Source organism: Strongylocentrotus purpuratus, unplaced genomic scaffold, assembly GCF_000002235.5.
Source record: "Strongylocentrotus purpuratus isolate Spur 01 unplaced genomic scaffold, Spur_5.0 spur5_scaffold_12, whole genome shotgun sequence".
NCBI classification, from domain to species: domain Eukaryota; kingdom Metazoa; phylum Echinodermata; class Echinoidea; order Camarodonta; family Strongylocentrotidae; genus Strongylocentrotus; species Strongylocentrotus purpuratus.
The window spans coordinates 5,538,233-5,561,765 of NW_022145597.1; the positions used below are offsets into that span (position 1 = coordinate 5,538,233).

Consider the following 23,533-nt stretch of genomic DNA (forward strand, 5'->3'; position numbering starts at 1 on the left):
TTTTTACTTTTTTGACGCACTTCTTGATCATTTTGAAGCGCGATTTTGTTAGGGCTTCAATATTACACCATATCACAGACACTAATAACTAGTAGGGCCGTGTATCTCAGATTTAACAATGTTAAACGATCCCTTTAAGTGATGTATGCATGTACGGTGCATTGACTTCATATATTGCTCTTGATCTGTCCCCTTTCTATCAATACATCAATAAACTTTCTCTTCCCCCCCCCCCCCCCTGGCAGTTACTTTAACCATTATAATACTAACAACAGTGGGTTCTTGTATAGCGCTCATGTCGGTCAGACTTGACACATCTGATGCTCTACAACTATTACCCAGGGGTTAGGACGATAGTTTATATACACTAAATTTCAACTGCATGCTACAGATTTCAGTAAAACAAATACATGTATATCCACAAACAAATTCAGATTTCTAAAGTCCAATTACATTTCATCAGGCAGAAACTTAAATATAACTTGAAATATTATAGAGGAGTTCTGAATTTTGGAGGTGAGTGTACTGTAGAATAAAATGATAATGTCCAGCCTATAATACATCATGTGTAGTTCACTCGATCATGAATCATAGTTTTCTTTAGAAAAGATATGAAGATGATGCCCCTACTGCAGCAGAAAAACATCTTGCAAATAAGAGGATGAAATACAGCTACATCCAAAGTTGATGTTCTCTCCATAATTACTCTTTATAGAATGATATAAAATCTTGATGGCGATAATATTGATAGTTCAAAATTGTTCCACTAAATTGGTGTAGCAAGCCAAACAACGAGAAGTATTAAGCTATTCAGCCAACATTCAATCTGTTCAATGATAGTATTCTTTGAACATTCCAGCCAAGCTCCTTTGTCATAGTTCAATCTGGAAGTAAATATTAACCATCCTGTCACATCTACAGCAAGAGTATGAGTCAAAGAGGTGATAACAAACATGCAAACTCTTGGCACAAACAAGATTGTGATAGGTTTATTATTCCTCCCAACATGCTATTTAAAGATAAGAATGACAATACCATTCAGGTCGATCCACTCCGAAGACTCATCTTGACAGGAATGCTTGCATCATCGTTATTTTCTAAACCTCTTTTCTGGAATGACAAAAACAAAAATGATATGATGATATGGGAGGTCTTTTCAACAGTTTATATTTCCAATCTGGGAATTCTCCAAGAGCTGCATAAGTACAAACCTCAAAAAATAATATCACATTTAATACAAAGTTTAAAACTTACCGGTAGTTGAAAAGTCACGACTAGCTATCAGAACATTAAATAACAAATATTTGTGCATTCCATGTGAAACAAGATCTGATCTTTTATAAATGTAATGCTTCCTGGGAGAAATTTCAATTATTTAAACATATTTGTGGCTTACACCCAGTAAATGAGATCAATCAATCAATCTTATTTACTGGGTGTAAGCCACAAATATGTTTAAATAAGATCTGATCTGCCCCACATATCATTTATTCATATTTCATTTTACTAGCAGCATAAAAATCAACAGCAAAATTTTAATTGACAAGATGCATACAAGGCAATATATAAAAACAAGAAAATATCATGTGCACAAGTTCACTAACAACCCATTGAAAACGAATGTATTGAATTCAACACGCATTTCAATGGGATGTCAATAAACTTGTACTTATGACAGTTTTGTGAAACAATGCCCAGGTAACTTACCCTTGTGCTGTTAAGATGTAATGTCCTCGACAGATCAAGCAGCTTCTCTGCTCTAGTTGCCATGAATACAATTGACTCTTTCAGATCAGCCACTATTATTACATTAAATGAAGAAGATATATATGTGTGTGTGTTTATCCATCATAATATTAACTCCATGCAATTTTCTTTAATACATTTTTTCCGTAGGCAACAATATGTATACAACCTTGAGCCAAAGTTACAAATATTTTTTTCTTCTGAATCCCAAGGTATCGTATCAACAAAAGGATGTATTCCTAACATTTTGACTAACATTGCAAGTGCATATCTTGTATATGTACAAACATAGAAAATGAAAAGCACAGAAACATAAAATAGTTAATTATTAATAGCATAAAAAAATCATTAAAAAAACAATAGAGTCCACACAAATATAAGTTCATTATCATCTTTTCATGTGAGTACGTAAGTTTTAAATGTGCACAGTAATTTATTTTACGCAGTACAATTTAAGAAAAGATATATTTACCGTTTGCCTGTATGCAGATTTTCTGGTAGTTTTCCAATTGAGTGAGTAAATCATCTAGGAGGTTTTGAATCTGTTTCACATCATTGGACCATTGCTCAAGTCTAGCATTCACATATTGTGCCTGGAAAATAAAAAGACAGTTAAGACTAAAGCAAAACTGACAACATTCCACAGCAAAAACTAGGAATCTCACAAGGCAACTTCAGAATACAATGTTCTTTTTTATGTGCATAGTCAGTCAGAAGTCTTCAGAAAAGAAAAACAAAATAATCCAGGGTTCAAATCAGTAGTTTGAAGGTTAACAATAAGAACAATTGCTTCAAAATAGAAGTAGATGGCAGCTGTGTTATAATACAATGTTCTTTTTTATGTGCATAGTCAGTCAGAAGTCTTCAGAAAAGAAAAACAAAATAATCCAGGGTTCAAATCAGTAGTTTGAAGGTTAACAATAAGAACAATTGCTTCAAAATAGAAGTAGATGGCAGCTGTGTTATAATACAATGTTCTTTTTTATGTGCATAGTCAGTCAGAAGTCTTCAGAAAAGAAAAAAAATAATCCAGGGTTCAAATCAGTAGTTTGAAGGTTAACAATAAGAACAATTGCTTCAAAATAGAAGTAGATGGCAGCTGTGTTATAACAGTGTAACATAAAAAAACATGTATTAAACACCATGAGCTAAACATGACTTTCAAAACCATGTACATTTATGAAAAGAGTCCAAATGAAATGAAAATACAATTTAGATCATGACCAGGGAATTAAGCTGATCTTTACCTCTCATTTGATCATTACTTTACTTACGAACAAGATATTAAGCTAAAAAAAATAATAGCATTTTTCTGTCAAAACTCAAATCACAGAACCTGACTGTAGCTTTGGGGGTCAAAGGGATATCCCCTAATTCCCATCACTCATATAACCATCAATATCCTTGGTGAAATTATGCATTGGAGAAGATCGAATAACAAGAGAAGTTGAGTTCCTTATTTTCACCAAAGCTGGTATATCTAAGCTTATTTGTTTACATGATTTGCTGTTGAAAACTGAGTGCCAAAATGACAAAAATCTAAAGTTGGTTCTCACGAGCGTACATACTACCATAATATGAAGAAGAAAAACGTCTTACATTGCGTATTCTGTGTCTCAACTCCTCAAGCTCTGAATCCAGTCTTGTTTCATCTGATTCCATCAATATCACTTCCCCATGAATCTATAAAAAAAGAAGAAGAGCCAAATAGAAAGAAAAAAATAACTTCAATGGCAAATGATGCCTAATAAATCTCAATACTGCAATGATTTCATCATTTTTTTTAAGCACAAGGCATACTAAAATCAGACCAAAGATGTCAACAGGAGTATGTAATTGGTAAATAAAACATTCTACTAATGACCTCTACCAATGACCTCTGACATTTGATCTCCGGTGTCAATTATCTTGATCTCTGATGTCTGAACTTTGAATGCACAAATATGAATTTTCAGATACTTAATGTGGACCAACCAAATCTGTTTGAGGTCAACATTCAAACTAATTTTAATGCAATTAATAAATTTCAATGTCACAAATGATTGATTTGACAGGAAAACTTTTAAGAATTGGGATTGTTAATAATTGGTTTTAAAACAAATTGGAGTTGTTTGACATGATGATATCCCCCATGCATGCACATGACTGCACTGTCAAAGCATGACTCTCCATATTTTGAAACTCTTGAAAACTGTTGATATAATGATATATAGAAGAAAAAAGAAAAAAATCCACTTTAAAAATGTGTTACTGCCCAAGATCCCCAACCCCGACACAGTTGACTTCATACACAAATGAATATAATACAAATGTAATCTTGCTTTATCCATCAATCGGAGAAGCATGCAATATCAGGTGATATGCAATTGGCCAATCAAGTGCCTAGATACTCCTTAATACTTCTTTCTATCCCTGACCTATGACATTTGACCTGTGAGGTGACTGGTTACCTTGTCTTCGGGTAAGACAACATGAGATGGGATAGGGAAGATGTTCTTAATGAGGTATGTCTCCAGTCTGTCAAATGCCTTATCAAAGGCAAGCTGTAGATGGGCTAGTAACCTGTCTGAAGACTGGAAGAAAAACAAATGTTTGCAACAATGAGACAAAATGAAGATCAACAGGAATCCTAATGACAAGTCCATTCTCCATATTGCATGTAGTTTGTTATGTGCGTAGAGAAAAGATGCACATGGATACACAATTACACATAGATAGTAGTTGTATCAAATCAAAATTAATTGTTGCACAGCTGCTTATTCATCAGATTTAGATGTGAACTTGTCAAAAAAGAAATGAAAAGCCCAGCCTTTTCCTCACAAATACTCTTATTTCCCAATTGCATACTGAATAAGCAGTTATTTTTAGCGAATTTAACTACAAGCAAAGATATTTCCAGCATCTACTGTCGCAGGTCGCAATCACTAAAGTAAGCTGGTTATTTTTACAGGGTTTTTATTTTCACAAATTTAACTACAAGCAAAAATATTTCCAGTATCTAATGTTGTGCATCGCAATCACTTAAGTAAGCCCTGTCATAAGTCACAAAAGGTGTCTCTACACTATAACACGAGCCGTCACTTCCCAAAGAAATTCTTATATTATGATGATTTTGATTCCAAAGAGTAACTCCTTGGTGTTAATCAGTAATGAGTCGTGATCCCCGGAAGTAGAATGATAATTATTGAATACTATATAATTGGTAGTGCTAGTGTGGCCTATACGCAAATTTAACAATTCATAAATCTATCCTTGAGCCCTTGATCGGTGAACATATCTATATACCGGTAATTATATGTGTTGTTTACCCAGGGTAGCGTCATCAGTAGGCCTATCAATACTGTTCTCCTTAAGGGCTCTGCAATCATAATTATGCCGGCTTTAGCCGAGCTACCATGAAAAGGCGCTCAAGCATTCCAAGAATTTCTTCCTACCGGGCACCTATTTACCTCATCTGGGTGGAGTGTAACAAATGTAGATTAATGTCTTGCCAAAGGACATTAGACATCGACTAGACCACGACACCTCTACATCTTTACATAAAAATATTGGCTTTAAATAAGAGACACTTTCATACCTGTCTAACTGCCTCTGTACATACAGGTTGCCTCCCTTGCTGAGCCTGCAGAGAAAATTACAAAGGAACAAAAATATCACAAATCTTCCCCTCTATTAAATAGATCAAAAACCATAAGAATTTCCAATACATAGCAAATGGAAGAGGAGCCGTCACAAGGTACGTCACTGAGTTGCTAATTTGTATTGGATCAATTATAATTCTGAAATGAATAACTGTTGTACCCACAAATAAGAAAACTGAGGAATTAATTGGAATTAGCTTCTGACTTTCACCATCAAGGAGTATTAACTCACATCAAGGGTTCAGTGACACAAAGACGTAACTCCATATTTTGCCAAAATGAGTATTTGATATCAAAATGTTCAGAAAAATGTGGCCTTTCCAGGAAACACAAAGACTTAACTCCACCCAACACCCCATTGAAGTCAATGGCTAGTGAAACATAGACTTAACTCCTTAAGGCCGAAGTGCTCAGTGACACATAAACCACTTTTTCTTAATGGCCAAAATGGAGTTACGTCTTTGTGTCACTGACCCCTCGATATATTCCTCTAATGAAATTCACAATATCAACCATGCTTACCTCTGTTGCTATATATTTGTCTGCAGCATCAACACTGTCATACAGGTAGTCGGCTACAGCATTGTACACTGTATGGGGACAAATCAAAACCTTTGTAATAACCACTAGGTATTCAAATTGCATGTTATATGTCATTCCAGTGTCATACTTTCAAGAATGATGAATCCCCCAATGATCAAACTTTCTTATGGATTTATATCAAGTTCTTTATTCTTTATTTACTAAAAAAAAAGAATATATATTACATTACTTTTTCAAGGATAAATGTACATGCAACCGGTTTTGAAGATGGCTTTTAAATAAAAGAAAATGAAAAAACATCTACCGCCTCTTCCAACTAAGACATAATTTTGCCCACCCTTGTGGCTTTCTATTGCTGTGAGAGCTGGACATATACATGCATACATGTACATAAACATACATACATAGATACCAATAACATTATTCAAGATAAGATGAAGAAATAGAATGCGACAGCACGGAATGACAGGATATCAATTATCATATGAGAGATTGCTTGATATGGCAGAGTGCATACAGTAGCTCACTTCCAAAATTATGGGGAATCAGATATTACATTTTAAAATGTCACTAAAATTACTTTCCCTAATTCTTTACAATCAAAATGACTGAACGAATCTCAGTTTTTGTTTGTTTTTGGAAGGGGTAATCTGGTTCTCTGATTTTTGCTCGCACCCATTCACCCAGTGCAATTCGATATCAAGGTTATATCGCTTTGTTGAAAATATAATCAATTGATGAGACGGACTCAACATAACAGATACAGGAGTAAACAAATATACCCTCACCGCATAGTAGAGGCAGCGATAGAGAGAGACAGACAGACAGACAGACAAAAGAGAGAAAGGGGAAACAAGAGGAAAGGGAAGGGAGAAAGGGAGTGAGTGAACGAGAGAAGAGAGAGAGAGGGAGAGAGAGAGAAGAGAGAAGAAACAAAGAGAGAGAGAGAGAGAGAGAGAGAGAGGAGGAGGAAACAAGAGAAAGGGGGAAGTAGACAGGAAGAGAGAGGGTGGGGGCATGAGGAAAGGGGATAGGGACAAGGAGAGAGAGAGAGAGAGAGAGAGAGAGAGAGAGAAGAAAGACTCACCTCCATCTATGAATGATTTTGGTGTGAATCCAAAGTACTGCGTTTCATATTCATGTAGTGAATCTCCCATGACCTTCTTCGTGATACTACTACTAGATGCATCCTTCTCATCTTCAGTCCTTTGCTTTGATGAAGCTGAAGCGTCCATTACCTAGAATAGATTGGTGAGAAAAAAATAGTATGTACAGTACATGTAGATAATCCACCTGCTGTTACTAGTCTAGTTCAAAATGACTTAAAACTTAAAGGATCTCTTGGGACTTCCCACAAATATAGAATGTACATGTAATAGGGTGTCTGATCGCGCACTCTGTTTTGTGTGGTAAAACCCTTCCCATAGATTTCATGCATCCCTATGCAGTCTACGTCACATGCATTGCGCGTTCATGCAAAATCCTAAGCCAAGGATCTGGAGCTCCGGTACTTATTAAGGTATGATAAAGGCGCCCGCCCTCTGGAAAGGCCAAGACTTCACTGGTGCTGGCAAGGAGGGTCCTTGACCCATCCAACAGCAGGAACGGCGTGACCCCGCACTGCGGTATGGGAGTAGTTTTAAGTTAGTTTTAGTTTAGTTTAAGTTAGAAGTAGGCTTCAAACTCATTAAGTGGGGAATAATGTAGTGATTCAGCCCATATATGCACGAGTATCGCATTCGGCGGCACTCGCAGATAGTTTTCCTGGTTATACCCCATACTGGGTATGCCAGATTTGAACTGAGACAGCAAGCGTGCAACACCCGCCGATTGCCCTTCTCACTGAATTTCGAGTCTACGTAGCGTCTAGTGGAGCTCCACACATCAGTGCTACATCGAGACTTCAAGTACCAGTTAGTTCTACAGCCTATGGTAGGATCTAAACCTTATTATAGTAGTTTATAGTATTTCGTAGTTAAACAGCAGGCCCAGTAAGATCAATATCCCGTCACTATATTGTCTTAGTGAAAGAAAATGCTTTCTTTTAATCTTTTGTTTTATTATAAACAAATTAGTAATTAAAAAGTTAGATTTGGGCATTGGCCTCCCTACTATTACTAGGGTGTCTGAACGATTTTTCAATTTTCAATTTGGGATCGTTTTTCACCATTTTTGTTTGATATTTGAATAAAAAATGTTATCAGAATAATACATTTCAAATTTCAAGTCTCACCGATGTTTCTATCAAAAGTTACAGCCCCTCCAAAACGCTGGTATATTCATATCATTTTGGTCAAATCGACGAAAAAGACGTCCACGCAGAGTGATGTTGTTTTGCTAAATTCAGACAAACAGCTGTATCGCGCGATATGCAAGCGTATGCAAATAGTACGCATGTTGCTAATGTGGGAAATTGGATTTATACATGTTTTTCTTATGCAAATGACTTTGTATATAATTTGCATAAAACTGCCGTTTAAAAATATGGTGAATGAAATGTAGTTCCTCGATTTATAAGTTTGTTTTGTTATCTTGAGGAAGAATTGATATATTGTGAGTCTATGTAAAAAAGGAATAAGATTGCTTATAATGTGTAATAACTAATTTTTACTTCATTCAAAAGGTGTTTGTACAAGAATAGCAAAAAGAGGAAGGATATTTTGTTTATAGAATTGTGATAGGTCTTTATATGTGGGCGCGGGAATCTGCCTGACATAGCAGATACGTAGGCACACATTGCATCTTGTCATGGGCGAAGGAGGTTGTGCGTGTGTCGGGCCGTATAGGCCGTTAGTGTGCAACGCCCTTGTTACGTTTTTACACCTTTGAAAGAAATGACATGCTAGCGAGGTTGCTGGGAGCTGTATTAGTGTGGTCTAGCTGGGACTGTGTTGTCTTTTGGGAGCCGGGAGCTGCTCCGGCTTGTATCTCAGAGACCTTGGGTAGGATATGATTTAATATATATACATTGTTTAATTGGTGTAATGTTGTTTATTGATGCATTTTGAATATGTACTTTTATATAATATGTGCTAATTAAAGACAATGATATTGTCTTTATTATTATATTATCATTGATGCATGATGTCACAGTTTATGTAATACAGTGTAAACCAACAGTGTGATAATTTATTGTCTGTTTACCTCGCCCACATTGTTGTATACTATGTATCAGATATATGTTGATAAGAATCTATACTTGTCTTGTATTTATGTTTGGCACATCTGATTGATTTGCAGGGTTTTCTTCATGCTGATGTATATTGCTGTTCACAAATAAATGGGCTCATCACCCACCCTTCACATTCAAGCTGCATGCATGGTGCCTTACTTACTCCGTATTACGACAAATGCCTGACATAGCAGATACGTAGGCACACATTGCATCTTGTCATGGGCGAAGGAGGTTGTGCGTGTGTCGGGCCGTATATTAGTGTGCAACGCCCTTGTTACGTTTTTACACCTTTGAAAGAAGTAAGTTGTTTTCTTTAAATGTCACTTTGATAGTAAAGATTGTAAGCTTTGATACGTGTCTATGAAATGTTTTCATGTCCTTCAGGAGAGGAAAATAAGGATTATTTTGGAAGGAGAATGTATTTGATTTTGTACTTGACAACTTCCGTTAGTCAGAATAGTATGTCTTCATAGGGATATTGTATCCAGTAAATCAATTGATCGTTTAAATAAATGTTATTACATTTATTCTATATGATGTTTAGATAAATTGTCTTTTAAATGGTTAGTGGTTAACGCCTACCTGTATTTAGTGCGTGAATTATTGATTGTAATGATTTCGCCGTTGAGGGCGTATGATGTTAATATTGTGATAAAGATGGCGGCGCCCATGGAATCTTTGTATGATAATTTAATTGATGAGTTACTTTATATAATATGTTATTAGTATACTATAAGGATGTTTTAATGATTTGTTATAGACGACATGCTAGCGAGGTTTGCTGGAAGCTGTAGTGTGGTCTAGCTGGGACTGTGTTGTCTTTTGGGAGCCGGGAGCTGCTCCGGCTTGTTGCTTCAGAGACCTTGGGTAGGATATGATTTAATACACACATTGTTTAATTGGTATAATGTTGTTTATTAATGTATTTTGAATATGTAATTTCATATAATATGTGTTAATTTAATTAATTATTATATTATCATTGATGTAGAATACATTAATGCCAGTTTATGTAATGATGTAAACCAACGGCGTGATAATTTACTGTCTGTTTACCTCGCCCACATTGTTGTATACTATGTATCAGATATATGTTGATAAGAATCTATACTTGTCTTGTATTTATGTTTGGCACATCTGATTGATTTGCAGGGTTTTCTTCATGCTGATGTATATTGCTGTTTACAAATAAATGGGCTCATCACCCACCCTTCACATTCAAGCTGCATGCATGGTGCCTTACTAACTCCGTATTACGACACTAAGCCAATGCGCGACTTGCAGCTTGAGCCACGCTGTCTCCGCGATATGTGCCATTGACTAGTATGGGTGGCCGTTCGCGCCATAGAACCCGGAAGTGAATACACGTTGTAGTCAATGGCAATATCGCGGAGACAACGCACGTTGTCTCCGCGATATTGCCATTGACTATTACGTGTATTCACTTCCGGGTTCTATGGCGCGAATGGCCACCCATACTTTCTTTCACTATAATGTGTAATTGAATTTGGGGTTTCGTTTGTACGCGGAGACGTTACGCGATGTAACCATGGTTTGGACTGAGCGGAGCGCACGCCCCCTAATTAGCTGATCCACCAAATAGCAAGAAGGGTATTTTTAAACTGTTATCAGTTGTGATCCCTGGGGGCTAGCGAAAATATAAGCACATAGAATTGTTCCTTAGGACTGGGACTACTTATCGATCGGGGCGTCATATCTCAAAAGTGACAAACCTCAGAGTTAGCCAGGACACAATGTTTAAATTGCTGTTTTGACCAAGATAATTTTAGAATTTCGGGGGCTACGCCTCTTTGGAAATATTGGAATTCACCTGCTCTTTCATATGACACCTCATTTATTGAGTATCACCTTCAGGATCACAACAGATAAAGGTTTGAATCTCGAATTGAAAAAAAAAAATTGACTTTTTTTTGCATGGTCGCACAATGCACGTAGACTGCATAGGGATGCGTGTAATCTCTATGGGAAGAATTTTAGTACACAACATCGGGTGTGCGATCAGACACCCTACTATTACCTTCAGAATCACAACAGATAAAGGTTTGAATCTAAATTTTTTTTTTTTAAACGTTGACCAATTTTGCAATGCACATAGACTGCATAGATCTAGGGATGAGTGCTATGTCATGTCTATGGGAAGGGTTTTAGCACACAAAACCTGGTGCGCGATTAGACCGAAAACTTCAGTCTCTCTAGTCGTCGGTTGTTCCACTGAGACTACGTCTGGCTCCACTAGACCTCCGATTATAGAGACTAAAGTATGGCCTATCGGGACTGTACGGGACTGTACGGAACAAATGGTTCGGTTCGACCGGACCGCGATGAATGAGATATGCAACGAGATTTTCACTCTTTACATCCTCATAGCTCATTTAGATCCTAAATTAATGATTAATTCGAGAAAGTCTCGTCGTCCAATAGTAGTCCAAACGTCCAATAGCTACCGTAGCTACGTACGAGTCAGCCCGGCTTGACCAACGAACTCCCACGAAACAAGTGCTCTGATTGGCCATTTGGCTATGTGTTGGTAGGTTGACCCGGAAATATTTTGGCCGCCGGGTCATATAACCCTATGTTCGAGTACGTGCATGTACGTACTGTTTCACAGTTCTGAGATACAAATTGGATAATTCATATAAGTAAGTCCGTAAATTATACATTTAATATTTAAGTTATCAAATTTTGATAACTGCAATTAGGACAAACTAGGAGGACCCGTGGAAAATCCACGGGATTCTAAGGGGTGGGTGGTTGTATTTATGATGTGCTATCGATTTTTTTCAATTTTCATGTTAGATGATCTATTTTTATTATTCATGTTTGTTTTTCTGTGTTTTTTCCCCCTTTTAATTTCAATTTCATTGTCCCTCTTGGTATAGGCCTACTTTTTATCCTTTTATTCTTTTTCTACTCTTGTTATTAATATTTAATTCGATAGAATATCAACCTTTTGTTTGCTGTTTCATATATCATTTTGAAATGTTTTTTTTTATTTGTAACATATAATAAAACTTGAAGATTAAAAGAAAAAATGAAATTAGTAATTTGTAAATAAACTGATGCAAACTATTTTACGCTTTAACTTTCGTTTTCACTTTCATTATTTATGATTATTGTTTTTCATTCATTCCCATCCTTATTCCCATTATTCCTTTCCCGTCCAGTTTCTTACGAATACTGTTCTCAATCCTCCCATTTTCATTTTTCATATTTTCACTCATCTCTAATTAGAACTTGTTCCAATTAATCAAAACATGAGTAACAATTGTTTAATTTGGCTTAACATACATTATTACAACTACATGTTCTATTAAACAAAATGATCAACAAAATGATATTTTGCATGGATCATACTTCAGAGAGGTCCCGGAGGTCTCAGTGAAAATACACAAATATTGACTGCTCATGAGGATGAAATTATCATTCCCAAGGTGGTGTTCATACCGGTCCTTCTATCACCCGAGGCAAAGCCGAGGGGGTGATAGAAGGGCCAGTATTTGAACAAAATCGAGGGAGTGATAATTTCCACCACCATCCGATTACAGAGCAGTCCTTATTTTGTTTTGTTTATCCCTCATGCTTTCATTAACAGGTCAGTAGAAAAGAAATCCAACATCAAGAGTCTATTTAACATATTCTTTCGGAGTTCAAAAGTTTCAAATAACCAACGCTAAACGAAATCAAACATACGGAAATCGAATCTATACAGTGTAGTGCAGTAACTGCGGCGCAGCGTAAAACGATGGCTTGAGCGCCGTGATGACCCGCCTGAGTTGGGCGCCGGAAGGCATTTGAAATCCTGTATGCTCTGTGTGCAATGATTGATTAGGCGTACTATCACAGATAGTTGCTACACCCGTTGACGCGAGTGGATTCTCGTCTATTGTGTGTCTCTTCGTCTCTCTTTGATAATTAGACAAAGGGCGGGAGCACGCCTTGTCAACTCGCTCTCGCGGGTTCGTCGCCTCCTTGCAATCCCCGACGCCCGCCGTGCTTTCGTCCGCCCGTCCTCCCCGGAACCTCGAATACCACGTTTAACGGCATGGACGTCGATCGCGAGGTCGACATGGCACGCGGGTTGCGGGAGACATGCCTCGTGGAATTGTGTCACCGTTCCCGCGCCACGGCGGAGGCGAGCGGGGTCGGGGAAAGACGTTTTTTGAGGAACCGTTTTGGACCCCCCGCTGCGATTTTGCATATTAGTAATATAGATGACATACTGACCTAATTTACATCTGATTTAGAAATCAGAAAAGTCTAGATCCAAATAGAAAATCGAAAATCGGGGAGAAAATGTTTTGAACGAAAAGATGTACATTGTTGGCTCTAGCTACCCCCACGGTACGAGATATCTGGGTTACCATCTGTATTGGGGAATGTCAACACATGTCAGTTTTATCAAAGAAATGACCCAAATCAGATGGTTATTTCTGTCTAGTGCGCGATTAGACACCCTACTAGAGTAGAGGTAGACCTCCCGCTCCCGCAGCTCAGCCCGAAGCCGAGGGGTCCTGAGACCGGGCCCAGCCGGGCGGATCGCTGACGATCAAATCCAAGGATGAGGAGTTAGATATAACAGGTTTAGGGTCTAACTGTTATATACAATACCTGTACTTGTGCTAGCCTGTCGGTTGTAACTTGACAAATTGATGTTCGGTTCGACGACGTCCTCTCTTAATTAGGCTTTATTACCAGTTTTGTAGCTCCAGAACTTGATTCTCTCAACTTCAAATGGCGCGCTCTGAATGGAAGATAGCGGACTAGATATCTCTATGATGACTTCGTACACTAAATCTAGCTAACTTCTGATGACAGCATGCAGTATGGTATCTTCCAGATTGCGCACTATGAACTTTATTTTTTATCTATTTTTCCCCCGTTTCATTCATGACTTTGTTCGTAAATTATATTTAAATACATCTAAAATATTGAAATATATACAGAGGGCTAACCCGTGAAACTATTCCTGCGATGGAGTTCTAAATGTGTCATCATCTATCCTAGACCGAATTTTCCGTCTCTTTCGTTCGTTAAGCCTCTTATTTGTGTATGGGTCGGGCGCCGACCCTGTGCCTCTTATTTCGGTAGATCCGACCCTACCCAAATAAGAGGCTTAACGAACGAAAGAGACGGAAAATTCGGTCTACATCTAACCAGGCCAGGGTAGATAGGCGGGGGGGGGGGCAGGCGCACAGGAGCTAAAACTAGTGAGAAAGAGATTGGGGGAGGCCTAAATTTTTTACCTTTAGAAAATAAATTTAGGGCCTCGAGTGTAAATAAAATTGAATCGATTTGCTGCCACAGTGATTCATTTGCGCAGCAATTAATTTTTCCCCTTATGCCCTGCACCGCAATCGCAGGCATGCCCAAACTGAGGATTTTAATATTTGTTTATCCACCGATCAAAATGAAACAGCTATATTAGAAGAGTATTCTTTAGCCTATATTCCTGCTATATTGGCCAGAATTAAATTGATATTGCTTCATATTTCATCCATACTTTTAACAACGAAATTGCCCTTTTTTCCCTCTCTCCCTCTCCCTCTCTCTCCCCCCCCCCCTCTCTCTCTCTCTCTCTCTCTCTTCCTCTCTCTTTCACTGTCAGTCTCAACACACAGCATCATCATGTGTGTTGCAGGCGCGGATCCAGGATTTTCCAGTAGGGGGGGGGGGGGGGCGGAAATTTGAAAATTGCGCAGACCGTTTTTCAACTCAACATACCAATACTGACAAGGTCATACACTGTAAACAAATAATAGTCGAAATAACTCAATAAAATTGAGGAAAAGAATTGCCTTATTTTTATTAAATAAATATTACCTACGGCATCTTAAGTAGAATTTACTTATTTTGCTGAATAAATTTTTACTCAGTTAAATCGAGTTACATTAACGTTAATAATTTAAGTATTGTAATCATTTAAGATAATTTAAAAAAAGCTATGATAGGATAACATATTGCACGATTTGGTACCCATCTAATCTACCAAGTAAAATCCACTTATCATTCACTACTTCTATTTAAGATTTAACTATTACATACGCTTCAATTCGACACATATTGAAAGGCTCCAAATTTTATATATACTTGATTGTAGCATCTTAAAAGGAAAATTGGTTGACAATTTCCTGAAACATCAAGTTTTGATTGGTTTTGAACTGGGTAACAATTAAAAATTGTCTTGTCTTTGCTTAGCCATGTTAAATGAATTAGTAAATGTTTTAAAGTCCTTAAATTTTCATTCAACCACAAAAAAGAATTGTTTTATTTAAAAAAGAGTTTAATTTGGTCTTAATGAATATTCATAAATTATGTAAATATTTCTATTACGCACTGCATCGGTCCTTACTTTAAAAAGATAAGAATAATCAACATAAATTGTTTGAGTAATACGTATAATTTCTGATTTTGAGTTAAAATTACTAAATTAATACAAGCTGAAATTACTTAAAGTTCTTATGTATTTGATTTTACTTAAATATTCCACGTATGTTCTACTAAATTGAAAGTTTGAGTTAGCAAGACTTAAATTTAGTGCGTAAGTGGCAAAACTAATGTTTTCAAGTAAATTCTACATGGAAAAAATACGTAAAAATTACCAATGAACAAATTCTTTTTTACAGTATATTAGAAGCACCATACCGGTAATTTTTTTGACATTTTCATCGGGGGGGGGGGGGCTGAAGCCTCTTGCCTGAAAAAGTAATTTTCTGGTTTCACAGTTCGGCTAGTGAGCGAAACGAGCGAGCAAAAAATTTAGGATAATATGTATTTTGTGAAAGTGTTATTTATCACCAAAATATACGAGAAAAGATTCGGGCAAATTATTAGGGAAAGAAGAGGATTCGTTGTACCGTTCTCGACTCCTAATCCTTGTCTGAATTTAGTTCCTCCCCTTGCTCCCCCCCCCCCCCCTCCCGCGCGAAGCGCGGAAGTTCTGACCTTTCATTAATTGATATTACAGAAAGAAGACGATTTGTTGTACCATTTTCGACACTTATTCCTTGTCTGAATTCAGTTTTCCCCCTCCCGCGCGAAGCGCTGAAGCATTGACCCTTCATAGTTTAAAGGGGAAGTCCACCCTGAAATTATGTTAGTTTTAATAGGAGTAGAAAAATGAGAGAAACAGTCAGTGAAAGTTTGAGCAAATTCCGATTAAAAATAAGGAAGTTAGAATTTTTGAAGTTGTGATCAATCAAACACAAATTGGCAACTCTATGACGTATCATGCGAGCTCAACTTCCATTTGCTCAGTACTAAAAAAATCTAAAATTTTCATTTTCCCTCAAGAAAAATTTCAACCATACATGCACCCTAAATATAATAATTGCAAATATGTTTCTATATACTCCCCCTGCAAGGAACAAATATATATTCCATCATCAATAACGAAGAAAACATGATTTTATGGAATATAATGCACAAAGCAAATGAAGGAGAGCTCGTATAATAAGTCACAGAGTTGCCAATTTGTATTTGATTGATCACAACTTCAATAATTCATAACTTTCTTATTTTCATTCAGAATTTGCTCAAAATTTCACTCACCTGATTTTCTTATTATTCTGCCTCTATCGAAACAAACTTATTTTGGGGGTGGACTTTCCCTTTAATGAAATTATTAGAGAAAGAAGATAATTCGTTGTTCCATTCTCGACCCTCAATCCTTCCCTGAATTCAGATTCCCCCCTCCAGCGCAAAGCGCAGAAGCTTAACGTTTCATTAGATTATTAGAGAAAGAAGACGATTCGTTGTACCGTTCTCGATTCTTAATCATTGTCTGAATTCAGTTTCCATACCCCCTCCCGCGCGAAGCGCGGAAGCTTTGACGTTTCATTACATCATTAGAGAATTAAGAGTACCGTTCTCGACTTTTAATCCTTGTCTGAATTGAGTTCCCCCCTCTCTCCCGCGAAGTGCAGAAGCTTTGACGTTTCATTAAATTATTAGAGAAAGAAGACGATTCGTTGTTCCGTTCTCGGTTCTTAATCATTGTCTGAATTCATCCCCCCCCCCCCTCCGCGCAAAGCGCGGAAGCTTTGACGTTTCATTGAATTATTAGAGAAAGATAATGATTTGTTGTATCATTCTCGACTCTTATTCCTTGTCTGAATTCAGTTTTCCCCCTCCCGCGCGAAGCGCGGAAGCTTTGACCTTTCATAGTTTAATGAAATTATTAGAGAAAGAAGATAATTCGTTGTTCCATTCTCGACTCTTAATCCTTCTCTGAATTCAGATTACCCCCTCCAGCGTGAAGCGCAAAAGCTTAACGTTTCATTAAATTATTAGAGAAAGAAGACGATTCGTTGTACCGTTCTCGATTCTTAATCATTGTCTGAATTCAGTTTCCATACCCCCTCCCGCGCGAAGCGCGGAAGCTTTGACGTTTCATTACATCATTAGAGAATTAAGAGTACCGTTCTCGACTTTTAATCCTTGTCTGAATTGAGTCCCCCCCCCCCTCTCCCGCGTGAAGCGCAAAAGCTTAACGTTTCATTAAATTATTAGAGAAAGAAGACGATTCGTTGTACCGTTCTCGATTCTTAATCATTGTCTGAATTCAGTTTCCATACCCCCTCCCGCGCGAAGCGCAGAAGCTTTGACGTTTCATTACATCATTAGAGAATTAAGAGTACCGTTCTCGACTTTTAATCCTTGTCTGAATTGAGTCCCCCCCCCCCCCCTCTCCCGCGTGAAGCGCAAAAGCTTAACGTTTCATTAAATTATTAGAGAAAGAAGACGATTCGTTGTACCGTTCTCGATTCTTAATCATTGTCTGAATTCAGTTTCCATACCCCCTCCCGCGCGAAGCGCGGAAGCTTTGACGTTTCATTATTTATTAGAGAAAGAAGACGATTCGTTGTACCGTTCTCGGTTGTTAATTATTGTCTGAATTCAGTTTCCCCCCTCCGCGCGAAGCGCGGAAGCTTTGACGTTCCATTGAATTATTAGAGAAAGAAGATGATTCGTTGTTCCATTCTCGACTCTAAATCCTTGTCTGAATTCAGTTTTCCTCTTCCCGCGCGTAGCGCGTAAGCTTCTGACGCTTCATTAAATTATGAGAGAAAGAAGATGATTCGTTGTCCCATTCTCGATTCTTAATCCTTGTTTGAATTCATTTTCCCCCTTCCGCGCGAGGCGCGGAAGCTTTGACCTTTCATAGTTTAATGAAATTATTAGAGAAAGAAGATAATTCGTTGTTCCATTCCCGACTCTTAATCCTTCTCAGAATTCAGATTACCCCTTCCAGCGCAAAGCGCAGAAGCTTAACGTTTCATTAAATTATTAGAGAAAGAAGATGATTTGTTGTACCGTTTTAGACTTGTCAAAATTGTTTCTTTGTCTGCTCCTTTTTTCGTCCTATGTCCTTTTACTGCCCCTACCGCCCCTAGCTACGCATGCTTTAAAGGGAAAATGAAACAATCATGATTGTGATAGCATACAATTAGGTCAGTAGAAATGAAAGGGGAAAAAGATCTATTTATACACCAACCATGAAATAATCGCGACCGGGAGCGTCATATCTTAGTTTTGTGTTATCGGGCGAGGGCCGCGGGGCGTAGAGACCAAGCGAGATTTTGCAATGTAGAATGCTGAAATTATGCATTCTAGAAAATCCTTTAGTCCAATATGTACGTTCTTTCCGCTACATGTATATTTCTTTCTAGCTATATATCTAAATTTCCGGGGGGACGTGTCCCTCTATCGGGCCCAGGATCGCCACCGCTGTCCATTATCACTACTAACATTAGTTCAAAATTTAATATAAGCACAAGCGAGTTGGTATGAGCTGAATCCAAATGAAGGGCAAAATAAGAGTTGTGAAGCGGCCCTACCGTTAATTTAAAATTTGACTGTTTAGTATATAACTTCTATTTGAAAGACATCCAAAATATTGTGCCCTTTTCAATTTTTTTCAAAAAGCAGGGGCTGTTTGTAACGTTTAACTTTGCATCCGTGGCTCGAGATTTTATGCGGCCGGCCCGGCCCCCTCTATTCAATAACGTTTCCCAAGCCTTCTGGAATGACCCCAAATCTCCCGATTACAGTTTTTCCCTTATTCGCCGTTACTGTCACTTAGCGCCATTTCCTTGTCTTTCCCCCTTTTTCACCCGACTTTTCTCTTCCCCTTCCCACCCCCCACCCACTCAGTGTTATCTAGGGTACGCGCATGTATGTTCCCTCTCTACGTAGTAGAGGTAAAATGGAAGAACAGGTAGGGTGTGGTGGGGTGGATGTAGGATGGTAGTAGAGGTAGGATGGTAGTAGCGGTACAATGGAAGAACAGGTAGGGTGGGGGTGGGGTGGATGTAGGATGGTAGTAGAGGTAGGATGGTAGTAGAGGTAAAATGGAAGAACAGGTAGGGTGGGGGTGGGGTGTATGTAGGATAGTAGTAGAGGTAGAATGAAAGAAAAGGTAGGGTGGTAGGAGACATAGGATGGAAGAATGGGTAGGGTGGGGGTGGGGTGGATGTAGGATGGTAGTAGAGGTAGGATGGTAGTAGAGGTAAAATGGAAGAACAGGTAGGGTGGGGGTGGGGTGTATGTAGGATAGTAGTAGAGGTAGAATGGAAGAACAGGTAGGGTGGTAGGAGACATAGGATGGAAGAATGGGTAGGGTGGGGGTGGGGTGGATGTAGGATGGTAGTAGAGGTAGAATGGAAGAACAGAAAGGGTGGTAGTAGACGTAGGGAGGTAGAACGGGTAGGGTGGGGTAGAGTGGGGGGGGGGGGTTGACGTAGGATGGTAGTAGAGGTAAGATGGTAGAGTGGGTAAGGTACGGGTAGCTGTAGGATAGTAGTAGAGGTAAAATGGAAGAACAGGTAGGGTGGGGGTGGGGTGGATGTAGGATGGTAGTAGAGGAAGAATGGAAGAAGGGGTAGGGTGGGGTGGACGTAGGATGGTAGTAGAGTTAGGATTGCAGTAGAGGTAAAATGGAAGAACAGGTAGGTTGGGGGTGGGGTGGAAGTAGGATGGTAGTAGAGGTACATGTAGGATGGTAGTAGAGGTAAAATGGAAGAACAGGTAGGGTGGGTGAAGGGTGGATGTAGGATGGCAGTAGAGGTACAATGGAAGAAGGGGTAGGGTGGGGGTAGAGTGGGGGTGGACGTAGGATGGTAGTAGAGATAGGATTGTAGTAGAGGTAAAATGGAAGAACAGGTAGGGTGGGGGTGGGGTGGATGTAGGATGGTAGTAGAGGTAGGATGGTAGTAGAGGTAAAATGAAAGAACAGGTAGGGTGGGGGAAGGGTGGATGTAGGATGGTAGTAGAGGTAGGATGGCAGTAGAGGTACAATGGAAGAAGGGGTAGGGTGGGGGTAGAGTGGGGGTGGACGTAGGATGGTAGTAGAGGTAGGATTGTAGTAGAGGTAAAATGGAAGAACAGGTAGGGTGGGGGTGGGGTGGATGTAGGAAGGTAGTAGAGGTAGGATGGTAGAAGAGGTAAATGGAAGAACAGGTAGGGTGGTGGTGGGGTGGATGTACGAATCTAGTAGAGGTAGTAGAGGTAGAATGAAAGAACAGGTAGGGTGGTAGTAGAGGTAGGATGGAAGAATGGGTAGGGTGGGGTAGAGTGGGGGTGGACGTAGGATGGTAGTAGAGGTAAAATGGAAGAACAGGGAGGGTGGGGTAGATGTAGGATGGTAGTAGAGGAAGGATGGTAATAGAGTAGAATGGAAGAACGGGTAGGGTGGGGGTAGAGTGGGGGGGGGGGTGGACATAAGATGGTAGTAGAGGTAGAATGGAAGAACAGGTAGGGTGGTAGTAGAGGTAGGCTGGGAAAACAAGTAGAAGGTAGACGTAAGATAGGGTAGACGTAGGATGGGGTAGATGTAGGATAGTAGTAGAGGTAAGATGGCAGAGTGGGTAAGGTAGGGGTAGCTGTAGGATGGTAGTAGAGGTAAAATGGAAGAACATGTAGGGTTAGGGTGGGGTGGATGTAGGATGGTAGTAGAGGTAGAATGGAAGAAGGGGTAGGGTGGGGGTTGACGTAGGATGGTAGTAGAGGTAGGATTGCAGTAGAGGTAAAATGGAAGAACAGGTAGGGTGGGGGTGGGGTGGAAGTAGGATAGTTGTAGAGGTAAAATGGAAGAACAGGTAGGTGGGGGTAGGGTGGATGTAGGATGGTAGTAGAGGTAGGATGGAAGAACAGGTATGATGGGGGTAGGCATAGAAGGGTGGGGTGGACGTAGGATAGTAGTAGAGGTAAAATGGAAGAACAGGTGTGGTGGGGTGGATGTAGGATGGTAGTAGATGTTGAAAAAAATAGGTTGGGTGGTAGTAGACGAAAGATAGTAGCAGAGGTAGGCTTGAAGAACAGGTATGGTGGGGGTAGGCATAGAAGGGTGGGGTGGACGTAGGATAGTATATAGTAGAGGTAAAATGGAAGAACAGGTAGGCCGGTGGGGTGGATGTAGGATGGTAGTAGAGGTAGGATGGAAGAACAAGGTGGTAGGAGATGTAACACTCATAAACTGTGACTATATAGTATGGCCATCATTCCCTCAGCATTGATTCATTTAACTACAGTTGCCCCTCTCTCTCTCTCTCTCATCTCTCTCCGATTCCTTTCCCCTCTCTCTACTGTGTGGGGATATACACCTGTTATGCACATAATCCTATAGGCTTCTCTATCCTCCACTCTCTCTTCTCTGACCACCTCTCTCCTTGAATGTTATCTTTAGTCCGCTTATTTGGACATTGCAATCATGGGTTATTCTCTTTTGCTCCTGAATATTGTGAGGGGAAGACGTATACTGGTGCTGGCTCCCTTTTATAGGTAAGAGAATGATATTCTTACTACTAATTCTCACATTCTCATTCTTGATCTAGAGTGATGTATATATATGTATTTGTATATTGCTAGATAAATGTATTTCACTTCTTAAAACTTTGTTCACGCGATGAATATCATTTAAGTTTCCATTCTCTGTCAGATGTTTTGTCATTGCAGGGAACTTGTGATTCACTACATAGTCTATTCTCTGAAGACCTTTTTTTTTACCTTGTTTATAGTCTCATGAGTGAGAGTTATGTCGGTCAATGCATAGGCATATAGTACATCTCCTGTGGAGTATATTTGTATTATATGTAAATAACTGTTTGTTAACAGCAGCCTTGTTAATACAGTATTAGATATAATTATCCTGATTTGGAGAAGCTAGGCATATAGGGTCTGAATGACCTAGACTAGATGCCAGTTGGTCAGTAGGACACAGAAGGAAAAGTCTGTGTAGAGAAAGGATCTGATTGTTTTAGTACATGTACATGTACTATACTACAGGCTTCTGCTTGAGAGGATTTTTTATATTCGTTATACATTGCTTTTTGTTATATCTTTGACTATGTTTATTAACTATGTTTCGCCTTATTATGCGATTGCCTTTGAACAATTAATGCATTGTTTGCCACTCTTGTGAAACACTGAATTGGAAAGAGATTATTTTATGTTGTGTTATATGTCTCTTTTACATATTGTTATTATCCAAACTAATATGTGAATTCTGGCGTTGATCTGGTCAAATCGGTAGTCAGCCTGCTACTGAGGGCGTCAACGTCAATAAAGGGTATCTCTGTCCAGTTCAGTATGTGGTTTTGTTATGTATTAATGTATGCCCAGTATACTTGCTTTGTTTTATTAACCTCCCTTTTATAGCCCTTCACTGCGGAGAAACGAATCTTCGGCTTTCTTGAAGAGTTTACGCAACTCATCCCATCAACCCTGTCCATTGGATAACGGCCTCCATATTTAAATCGACTTATATGAACGCTATGCAGGAATGATCATATAGGGAATGCTATCCTGAATTAATTATTGTTCTCCGGCAATACGCGGTTTGATAGCAACGTTCCATATTCATTGATGAGCGGACAATCTTCTTCTTCTTTATAAACGACCGGTCTTATTAATGTAAATCGTAGTGGTCCCTTAAGTATATTACATTTGTTATTTGATTATCTGTAAAAGTATATCTCATGCCTTAGCTTTATCCACCCTTCGGATAAGCAGATTAAAGGTGAAACAGTAAATCAATTACTATTGTCTTTATATCCCTTTGTTGACTGTAACTATATGCATGATATTGAAGCACGAACCTGGTGTTACAGAGACATAGGATGGAAGAATGGGTAGGGTGGGGGTGGGGTGGATGTAGGATGGTAGTAGAGGTAGAATGGAAAAACAGAAAGGGTGGTAGTAGACGTAGGGAGGTAGAATGGGTAGGGTGGGGGTAGAGTGGGGGGGGGGGGTGGACGTAGGATGGTAGTAGAGGTAAGATGGTAGAGTGGGTAAGGTAGGGGTAGCTGTAGGATGGTAGTAGAGGTAAAATGGAAGAACAGGTAGGGTGGGGTGGGTGCAGGATGGTAGTAGAGGTAGAATGGAAGAAGGGTAGGGTGGGGGGTGACGTAGG

At 39.0% G+C, this 23,533-nt stretch overlaps 1 protein-coding gene and 1 long non-coding RNA gene across 2 annotated transcripts; one reads left to right on the top strand and one right to left on the bottom strand.

The window, feature by feature from the left end:
* Window positions 1-960: 960 nt before the first annotated feature.
* LOC762503 (protein MIS12 homolog) lies at window positions 961-13,907 on the bottom strand. Its single transcript, XM_001198150.4, has 9 exons — window positions 13,735-13,907; window positions 7,018-7,168; window positions 5,910-5,977; window positions 5,324-5,368; window positions 4,197-4,319; window positions 3,346-3,429; window positions 2,219-2,339; window positions 1,708-1,799; window positions 961-1,110 (listed from the first exon to the last, which is right to left on the bottom strand). Exons 2-9 carry the CDS (start codon window positions 7,163-7,165, stop codon window positions 1,039-1,041), a joined length of 753 nt encoding a protein of 250 aa, XP_001198150.3. The 5' UTR covers window positions 7,166-7,168; window positions 13,735-13,907; the 3' UTR covers window positions 961-1,038.
* A 7,914-nt stretch (window positions 13,908-21,821) lies between these two features.
* On the top strand, window positions 21,822-23,157 carry LOC115922583. Its single transcript, XR_004063491.1, has 2 exons — window positions 21,822-21,903; window positions 22,780-23,157. It is a non-coding gene; the product is annotated as an uncharacterized LOC115922583 (long non-coding RNA).
* Window positions 23,158-23,533: the final 376 nt, after the last annotated feature.

Excerpts from the sequence above, each read along its gene's own strand:
- LOC762503 (XM_001198150.4), bottom strand. The coding sequence starts at position 7,165 with ATGGACGCTTCAGCTTCATCAAAGCAAAGGACTGAAGATGAGAAGGAT. Across the intron at positions 5,369-5,909 it reads ACAAATATATAGCAACAGAG|GCTCAGCAAGGGAGGCAACC; the intron begins GTAAGCATGGTT and ends TTTTCTCTGCAG. Across the intron at positions 3,430-4,196 it reads TTGTCTTACCCGAAGACAAG|ATTCATGGGGAAGTGATATT; the intron begins GTAACCAGTCAC and ends CTTTTTTTATAG.